This window comes from Nilaparvata lugens, chromosome 1 (genome assembly GCF_014356525.2).
Source record: "Nilaparvata lugens isolate BPH chromosome 1, ASM1435652v1, whole genome shotgun sequence".
Taxonomy (NCBI): Eukaryota; Metazoa; Arthropoda; class Insecta; order Hemiptera; family Delphacidae; genus Nilaparvata; species Nilaparvata lugens.
In genome coordinates this window covers 66,612,698-66,622,388 of record NC_052504.1, presented here as the reverse complement: position 1 = coordinate 66,622,388, position 9,691 = coordinate 66,612,698, and the positions used below count along the sequence as shown (strand labels likewise).

The window sequence follows — 9,691 nt, the reverse complement described above, 5'->3', positions numbered from 1 at the left end:
ATAGATTCTAAAAATATCAATCTCGTGCACCTGGAAGCCCAAATTTCAATTTTCCTTCTAGATTTTTCAGAATTGATGTTCAAATTTCATCCATGCTACCGTACATGAAGTTCCCTACGGTACGTCATAGGCTACATTGTTGTAGCCCAGAAGTGTGTTTTTTATGAGGAGGTTATAATGCTGTTACAAGACAATCATTTTCGAACGTAGCCGTGTATCGTAACGGTAAAACACTAGCTATCGGAGCAATGGTTTTTCGGTTCGAATCCCGATTCATCCCAATTTTTTTGTTCTTAATTTTTCCCCTCGAAACGTATTATTATCAATTATTTTTTGAAGAAATCTGTTTTCATTACAATTGAACTTGGATTTTATCAAATAATTATTTTTTTATGTAAAATGTTGCCACCAGTACAAATGAAATGGACATAGTCTTCATGCTGTATCATTGAATTTCATAAGAAAAACATGAGCAGATCACAATAAAATAAGTAATAATTTATATTCTTCAGTTATAATGTACTATCAGACACAAATACCCAGTGAAACGAGGTATTTTAGGTACTTTGTTTAGAATTGGGAGAACAAAAGGCTGCCTGATTCAAATTGAGGAGGATCTAATCGATACTAAAATTTATTGATGTATTGAAAAAATCAATATGATTCTGTGAGGTTTTCAAGTATTATGTCTTCTTCAGTTATCTATACTATAATAAAGGAAAGAACTGGCTTTTACACGTAAGGAATAGGGAATTATGTTTGACGCATCATCACGTCTGAACTACTCAACCGATTAATTTGAAATTTTGCATATAGATTCTTAATTAACCGAGGATGAATATATGCCTATTTTCATTACTTCAGGTTTTCAATTTGTCATGCTTCCAGTTGTACAGAAGCAGCTGAACATTTCTTATAAAAGGGACATTAGATGATAGGTATGATTGGGGATCCTATTCGAATAAAAATAACTGATTTTCTGTCGCATCAAAATTTTGTTCCGCCATTTTGAATTCAACTTCATTTTTTTAAATTGGAAGGTAGTCATATGACAAAGTTGGAAGACAGAAAACTAACGTTGGTCATATGATACATGATTTCGATACAGAATTTCAAGAGAAAATGAATGGTGAAAACCGCACCGATTTCTCAAACCGTTCAAAAGTTATTCTTATTCAAAGATACTGATGATAAATCATCCATCTATCCACCATCTTTACTATAATAATGGAAAGAGCTGGCTCATACACGTACGGGAAATAATGTAGGAAAATTATGTTTGACGCATCATCACGTCTGAACTACTGGACTGATTGATTTGAAATTTTGCATTAAGATTTTTTATTAACCGAGGATAGTTATAGACCTATTTTCAAATTTCGAATTTTTTATTACGTCAAGTTTTCAGTTTGCAAAGTTTTAAAATAGACCCATGCGAAGCACGGGTTACCTGCTAGTTATCTATATAAGAGAGAGTTGAGAGAGAGGGTTGTGTTTGTTCGCATCAAAACATATCAACTTGTTGATTGCATACCGGAAAAACGGGAATGATTTAGTTCCCCAACCTTAAAAGTAGATTCTAAAAAAATCAATTTTGTGCACCTCGAAGCCGTATGAGAGAGAGGGTTGAGTTTGTTCGCATCAAAACATATCAACTTGTGGATTGCATACCGGAAAAACGGGAATGATTTAGATTTCCAAATTTTGCACATAGATTCTAAAAATATCAATTTTGTGCACCTCGAAGCCCAAATTTCAATTTTTCTCATAGAATTTTCAGAATTAATGTTCAAATTTAATTCATGAATTTCGTACATGAAGTTCCATACGGCATAGGCTACATTGTTGTAGGCCAGAAGTGTGTTTTTTATGAGGAAGTTATAATGTCGTTACAAGACAATCATTTTCGAACGTAGCCCATGTAGCGTAATGGTAGAGAACTCGCTTTCGGAGCAAGAGTTTTTTTTGTTCTCAATTTTTTCACTCTAAATATATTATTATAAATTATTTTTCGATGGAATTTTAAAAAAAATCAATATTAAAGAAAACTAACGTTGGTCATATGATACATGATTTCGATACAGAATTTCAAGAGAAAATGAATGGTGAAAACCGCACCGATTTCTCAAACCGTTCAAAAGTTATTCTTATTCAAAGATACTGATAAATGGATAAATCATCCATCTACCCATCATAGGTATGATTGGGGATCCTATTCGAATAAAAATAACTGATTTTCTGTCGCATCAAAATTTTGTTCCGCCATTTTGAATTTAACTTCATTTCTTTAAATTGGAAGGCAGTCACATAACACCTTCAGGTAGGCGGTTTTCAGGTAGTAAAACATGATTTCGATACAGAATTTTAAGAGAAAATGAATGGTGAAAACCGCACCAATTTCTCAAACCGTTCAAAAGTTTTTCTCATTCAAAGATACTGATAAATCATCCATCTATCCATCATCTATACTATAACAATGGAAAGAGCTGGCTCATACACGTAATTATGTAGGAAAATCATGCTTGGCGCATCATCACGTCTGAACTACTGGACTGATTGATTTGAAATTTTGCATAAAGATTCTTTATTAATCGAGGATGGTTTTAGGACTATTTTCAAATTTCGATTATTTTATTACGTCAAGTTTTCAGTTGTAAAGTTTTAAAATAGACCCTTGCGGAGCACGGGTTACCTGCTAGTCAAAATATAGGCATGACAACGTCTGCCAGATTGAAATATTATTTATATAAGAAAGTGAGGCAAAGAAAATTGTCAAGAATATTTGAAAATGGTACCAATAAATTTATTGTAAATAGATCACATTTAAAAAACACAAAATTATTATTAAATATAAAAATATTTTAATTTACAGTTGATTCTCTCTAAAACATGGATTTAAATATGAAAGATTGAAAATGTACATAATACGACTCTACGGAAATGTTAACATAGACGCTAGTTTATTGCAGGATTTTATTATCTTCATCAGGATTAAACAAGTATTTTGTTTATGGAATGATGTAATGGACATTTAACGAGAAGTGCCACATTAAGATGTTGAGCCTCAAAAATATGACACGATTAAAAAATAAAAAAGCGAATTAGTTGTGCTGATTAACAACTTAATAATTTCATGAAAGTTGAAACAAGGTTCATAATAATAAAAAGAATAAATTTACTATAAGGCAATTTTCTTTCTGCAATTTCTTGTGGACACTGGAGCTACAAAAACATCATCTGAAAAAGAAACAAGAAAATATAATTGAGTTAAACTCAATAAAGATATCAAGAAATAAATGTTACACTCTATGAATGATCACACAGATTTGTTTAGAAATGTAATACTCTATCTCAATGCTTCTTGATTTGAAATGAGTAAATTCTCAAGTTCTCATTCTATTGTGGTATTTCATGATTTAGCTAAGTTGATAGCTAAACTGGTAGCTAAGTTGATATTTTACTACTGCGACCTCAAGTTCATAAATGAATATCATTAATTTGCTTCAATTCTCTAAATTTATAACTTCAAATTATTAGATTGTCTGAGAATTGATTTACAAAAGTTCACCATATTAAATGAAGGATGTACATAATTTTCTGTTTTAATGGATTTCAAGAGAACGAAAAATGACAGTGCTGATAATCAAAGTAGAATGAGTAGAACAGAATATTTAGATGTGTTAATTAGATTTAATTGTTCAATTTTTATGAGTGAATATATTTGCAATTGAATACCTGCACTTTCGTCATCACTGTCAGGTATAACGGTTTTTCTTGCAGTCCTTTTTGTCCTGGTTTTCGGTTCACCTATAAAATTCATCATTGCACAATTAAATACATTTGAATGATCTTCATCTTCCTCTAGAATAAATCTAATCAATATTCAGCACTCAAGAGTTATATTTCAATAAATTGACAGCGAGTTTGAAGTATAATAGATTAATGAATAGTCACTAAACCTCTCTCATTATTCATCCAAATATTCAAGGAATATCTCTTGAACGATTAGTCCTGAAAGTTTAGTTTCTAACCAAATAAATAACATTTTTCGTTGAGTTGAATGGTCAAAGGTAAGTAGATTCCTTGGGTTATTTTAAAATTCCCATAATACCATGATATTAATAAAAACATAATTAATTCAATATCTCTCTTATAGAAGAAATTTACTGTATAGTACTACTGTACATTATGCAGATCAAATTGCATTGTAATTTATAATTCATGAATTTTAATCATAAAAATACTTCACAGCCTTGATCACCCTTTGCTTGAAATAAGTTGTTTTATGACGAAAAGATGAATTTTGCAGCTTAAAGTGTATCAAAATATGGGGAATACTCAGTAATACAACCTTAGAACTTGTGGTGAACCTTCTCCACCAACAAATCCCACATGATAGAATAATAATCACTTGTTCTCCATAATATAAGATTGTTTCCTTCACTTTGACATAAATGTAGAATGGTAGTGAGTTATACAATATATCAGCTACTCATTTACATCATTTTCAGCTTGTGAGTTTGGTTGAAGTGGGCAACTTTCATTGCCCACACCTCAACTTTGCCCATATATTAACAAAATTATGGCATTCATCTATTCTACCAATCCCAAATGCTGAGAAAAAAATTGAAAAAGGCATAATTTAATAAATGCTTATGCATTTTATTCAATTTGAAAATATAATTACCTTCATTTTCATCATCACTGTCAAGAGACGATATTTTCTTAGCAGTCCTTTTTGTCCTGGTTTTCGGTTCACCTATAAAATTCATCATTGCACAATTAAATACATTTGAATGATCTTAATCTTCCTCTAGAATAAATCTAATCAATATTCAGCACTCAAGAGTTATATTTCAATAAATTGACAGCGAGTTTGAAGTATAATAGATTAATGAATAGTCACTAAACCTCTCTCATTATTCATCCAAATATTCAAGGAATATCTCTTGAACGATTAGTCCTGAAAGTTTAGTTTCTAACCAAATAAATAACATTTTTCGTTGAGTTGAATGGTCAAAGGTAAGTAGATTCCTTGGGCTATTTTAAAATTCCCATAATACCATGATATTAATAAAAACATAATTAATTCAATATCTCTCTTATAGAAGAAATTTACTGTATAGTACTACTGTACATTATGCAGATCAAATTGCATTGTAATTTATAATTCATGAATTTTAATCATAAAAATACTTCACAGCCTTGATCACCCTTTGCTTGAAATAAGTTGTTTTATGACGAAAAGATGAATTTTGCAGCTTAAAGTGTATCAAAATATGGGGAATACTCAGTAATACAACCTTAGAACTTGTGGTGAACCTTCTCCACCAACAAATCCCACATGATAGAATAATAATCACTTGTTCTCCATAATATAGGATTGTTTCCTTCACTTTGACATATGTAGAATGGTAGTGAGTTATACAATATATCAGCTATTCATTTACATCATTTTCAGCTTGTGAGTTTGGTTGAAGTGGGCAACTTTCATTGCCCACACCTCAACTTTGCCCATATATTAACAAAATTATGGCATTCATCTATTCTACCAATCCCAAATGCTGAGAAAAAAATTGAAAAAGGCATAATTTAATAAATGCTTATGCATTTTATTCAATTTGAAAATATAATTACCTTCATTTTCATCATCACTGTCAAGAGACGATATTTTCTTAGCAGTCCTTTTTGTCTTAGTTTTTGGTTCACCTGTGGAATTTATCATAAATTTATATCTTCTATGATGATACATTTATTTAGCAAGGCTTTAATGAATTGAGAAAAGATTTGAATTTTCTTGACCAATTCACTAAATTATCTAAATACCTATAGAACATATTAACATCAAATTGTTTTTTCAACACAGTAAAATAACTGATGAGACGTGATCAGAATAAAATGAAATAAAAATGAATTCTATCTAATGAAACAACAATGAATGGATTGTATCCTTTATCGTTTACAATTATGGAAAAATCACAATATTGATTCTAATTCAACAAATTTTATCATTCAAAATGAGTCTAATATTAGTGGGTGTCGTGATTCACAAACTTGTAAGAATAAATTTGCAAAGGTAGTAGTAGTATTGTATGAAACTAAGAAATTCTTCAGTGTAAGACATTCATTAATGCTCAATTTACTTTACCTTCACTCTCATCAGAGCTTTCGTACTTGATTGCTTTCTTAGTAGTGGTTCTCTTGGAACGTGTTTTGGGAACACCTATAACAAATAGGAAAACATGAATGAATGATCACAGGAATCAAAATAATAACACTGGAGACATAGAAAGGGAATGAAGTAATCTGCTTTTTTAATGGTAAATTATAATTAAGAATGATACTCCACTAATGAGTTTGAAAATTGCTTCTCGGTGGTTCGGAACCCACCTAAAGCTGTATTCACTAATCTCGCATCATTATCGGTTTCATTACCTCACACAAGCCTGTGCATCACCCTCAGCAAAAAAAAAAAAAAATATATATATATATATATAGAGAGAGATTTAGTAGGACTAGAACACCTTTTCCGACTATGGGCAACAAGCCCCCTGTGGGTTGGGGGAGCTTTTAGTCAAACATCGTATTCAAGAATGTGTTGAAAACCAGAATTCACCCACAGTATCCCTGCTTGTCGTAGGAGGCGACTAAAAGGGACCCCAAGGCAACTCCAGAAGATGCCTTGCATTCAAACTCACGGGATCTGCCCCATCAGGGCAGTTTCGAAGGGGCAAAAAGAAAAACCCAAGAGACCAGAGATGGGTGAAACTCTAGGCACAAATGTAGGTCAAGAGGCTCAGTCCAGGGTGACCAGGTGCCCTAGAGGCAATTTGGCGACCCCTCCTTCAACGGAAGGACCTACAAAAAAGCCAGGAGTGGAATTCACGTAGGTCACGAGTTTGTGGGTGGAAAGGCCAAAACTCACCACTGCTCAAAGGAGGGCGGCCATTCAGGCAAAACGTCTTAGGAGAGGTGAGGCTTTTTGACCCTGCAGAGTTTCGGAGGGGCAAAAAGAAAAACCCATGAGACCAGAGATGGGTGTAACTCTAGGCACAAATGTAGGTCAAGAGGCTGAGTCGAGGGTGGCCGAGCGCCCTAGAGGCAGTTTGGCGTCCCCTCTTTCAGCGGAAGGACCTACAAAAAGGCATAGGTCACGAGTTTGTGGGTGGAGAGACCAAATCTCACCACTGCTCAAAGGGCGACCATTTAGGCAAAACTTTGGGAGTGGTGTGCCTTTTGACCCTGCGAAGTTTCGGAGGGGCAAAAAGGAGAAACCCAAGAGACCAGAGATTGGTGGAATTCCAGGCACAAGAGTGGGTCAAGAGGCTGAGTCAAGGGTGGCCAGGCGCCCTAGAGGCAACTTGGCCACCTTCTTCCTCACCAGAAAGACCAGGAGTGGAACTCACGTAGGTCACAAGGACTAATCAGTCTGAAGAGACTGTCAAGCATATCACACTGGATTGCGACAAGCAACCAGGTGATGAATGGGATGTTAGCATAGGGAAAACCTCCTGGTTCTTGTAAAGGACACAGGTATTGGTTTACCTAACTAGCATACTACTTGGGAACACAATAAGCTTCGGTTGACGTGTGGGGTTCTTTGAACGTTTGGATCCTTGAATCCGTCCCTTCAAAATAATAATAATAATTGGAGACTCATACTATCAAGGAGTAAGGGAGGTCGTGGGCTCATTGACATCAGATGGTCGTTTATGAAGCAGATCAGAAGCATGAAACAATACTTTTTGACTAAGGATGGGGATTTGTACAATGCGGTGAGGAGAGCTGATCTAGGATATACCCCACTTAATCTCTCTGTACAGCTCAATGACGATCCAAAAACAGATAGGCTGCATGAGAATGAGATCCTTCAGCAATGGAGGGCAAAACAGCTGCATGGGATGCATGCTTACATTTTGGGACAGCCTGAGGTGGATGAAGATGCCTCAAATGCGTGGCTCAGACACAGAGATCTGTTTATAGAGACAGAAGGCTCTATGATGGCTATTCAAGACCAAGTAATAGCTACTAAGAACTACAAGAAGCATATATTAAAGCTGCCTATAAATGGTGACTTGTGTAGAAGATGTGGTATGGCTCCCGAAACATTGCAACACATTATGTCAGATAGTGAGTTGATGGCAGCTACAGACTACTTAAGGCGCCACAACTCTGTTGCTGGGATCCTACACCAGGATCTTGCCCAGAAGTTTGGTCTAGTGGATCAAAAACTGCCTTACTATTTATACAAGCCACTTTCTGTACTTGAGAATGATACACACAAGATGTATTGGGATCGCTCAGTGCTGACTGACAGGACAGTTGTGCACAACCGGCCAGACATTATCCTCATGGACAAGACAGCCAGGGAGACTATTTTGATTGATGTTGGCATACCATGTTGCCTTGCCACAACTTGGAACAATATTACAATGAGAAAATATCCAAGTATCTCCCCCTGGCTGCTGAGATCAGGGATGTCTGGAAGCAGGAAAAAGTTACAACTGTCCCTATTATTATATCTACTGTTGGAGTGATCAGGCAGAAGGTTTCAGCGAACATCAGTTGCCTTGGTGTTTCAGAGAGTGCAAAATATGGAATTCAAAAGGACTGTCTCAATGATTAAATCCTTTTTAAATATGACAGAATAGAGATGTACCAAAGTCTTGCCAATGGCCGACTTAGGTTGCAATAAAAAATGCTCACTTTGTAAGTGATGAAATGATTAAATATAATAATAATAATGGGCCACAAACGTTGATATTCACGTAATCAAATAATAAATTAAATGTTGATTAGGGACTGGTAATATTTCTTACCACTATCACTGTTACTGTCGCTGTCTGAGAAGTCCATCTTTTTCTTGCAGCTTCGACCTCTGGCGGCTGGAAAATGTGGAAAAGAGTTATTATAAATCAGTCATTTGAAAAGAGTATTATGGGCTATTCGAAATTCTGATCAAAAGTTTGTGGTTTATTAGAAATAAATAAAGTTTTTGGGTTATTTAGAAATAATAATAGTGGGCCCAACAATAATGCTTTCATAATTTAACAAATTATACAACATAAACACTACTACTTGTATCCAACAATATTAATTATATGAACAATTCTCGACCATGAAGCTACTACTTTTTTTGAAATTCTATCAATTATGTTTTTCAATTATATACTTTTATAATGTTTACTAATCATCTTGAGATTCATCACTGGTAATTCTGAAAATTGTGACCAATAAATTTATGGAAATAAATTTCTTCATTAAGATTCTACTTCACATGCACTAAGCAAGCTGAAAACAAGCATTTTTCCTGTTCTTTGCTCACTAAAATCTCAAGAATGGAAGCATATATTGTCTTGAAAATTTGCATGGTTCATCATTATAGTTTTTCCAAATGTACAATTTTCAATAATTTGTTTTTTCTTTTAGTTTTTCTTATTTTGGGAATTTAGTGTGATGATGTCATCTTTGAAGAGAAGCATCAACCAGCATAATTAAAAATTCCAGCATATCCAGATTAACAACATGAATTCAAATCAGTTGGAGTTTTATTTAAATTCCTTATAGTTTTTGTACAAATTGTGAAGAGAAATAATTGTGTGATATCACAGAATTTGAGCTCAATAACGGCGGTTTCATTTGAAAATTAGTTGAACTGGTCTCTCCCCAGAATGCGCTACAGTTTCATTAC

General features: G+C 34.1%; 1 protein-coding gene across 1 annotated transcript in view; it reads right to left on the bottom strand.

The window, feature by feature from the left end:
• Window positions 1–3,138: 3,138 nt before the first annotated feature.
• Window positions 3,139–9,691, bottom strand: part of LOC111058744 (condensin complex subunit 1) — a 62,701-nt gene continuing 56,148 nt past the window's right edge. The window contains exons 28-33 of the mRNA XM_039436722.1: window positions 8,820–8,885; window positions 6,149–6,223; window positions 5,638–5,709; window positions 4,688–4,759; window positions 3,736–3,807; window positions 3,139–3,237 (exon numbers count right to left, since the gene is read on the bottom strand). Coding sequence (XP_039292656.1) covers window positions 3,179–3,237; window positions 3,736–3,807; window positions 4,688–4,759; window positions 5,638–5,709; window positions 6,149–6,223; window positions 8,820–8,885 — 416 coding nt within the window. The 3' untranslated portion in view covers window positions 3,139–3,178. The remainder of the gene's footprint in view (window positions 3,238–3,735; window positions 3,808–4,687; window positions 4,760–5,637; window positions 5,710–6,148; window positions 6,224–8,819; window positions 8,886–9,691) is intronic.